The sequence below is a fragment of the Penaeus monodon genome, chromosome 19 (assembly GCF_015228065.2).
Source record: "Penaeus monodon isolate SGIC_2016 chromosome 19, NSTDA_Pmon_1, whole genome shotgun sequence".
In the NCBI taxonomy this organism is placed as follows: Eukaryota; Metazoa; Arthropoda; class Malacostraca; order Decapoda; family Penaeidae; genus Penaeus; species Penaeus monodon.
The window spans coordinates 47488154-47488502 of NC_051404.1; the positions used below are offsets into that span (position 1 = coordinate 47488154).

Sequence of the window (349 nt, forward strand, 5' to 3'; positions counted from 1 at the left end):
TCACCTGGTTGACCAAAACTGACAAATTCTTCATCTTCATGTAGAGATCCTCGAATCCCAGGAACTTTGTCCTGGCGCGGGCGAGGACGCGCCTCATGAATTTTAACCCGACGGGGGCGCTTTCCTCACCTGCTAGGGGGAGGGGAAGAGGTCAATTCAGAGGTCATTTCAAAAGTCAGTTCAGGGGAGGGGTCACCTCAAAAGTCGGTTCTGGGGTCATCTCAATGGACGAGGGCTGTTTATGTTCCCAATTATCTTGTCGTTTTTTGCTAAACCACGTGATTGTACGTGATATAGTTATAAGCATGGCTTTTGTATGTGATGATATACAATGCACATATAAATATGC

The 349-nt window shown here is 46.4% G+C and overlaps 1 protein-coding gene across 1 annotated transcript in view; it reads right to left on the minus strand.

The window, feature by feature from the left end:
- LOC119585271 (ERAD-associated E3 ubiquitin-protein ligase HRD1-like) overlaps window positions 1-349 on the minus strand; it is an 8576-nt gene that overhangs the window by 2756 nt on the left and 5471 nt on the right. The window contains 1 exon segment of the mRNA XM_037933946.1: window positions 5-132. Coding sequence (XP_037789874.1) covers window positions 5-132 — 128 coding nt within the window.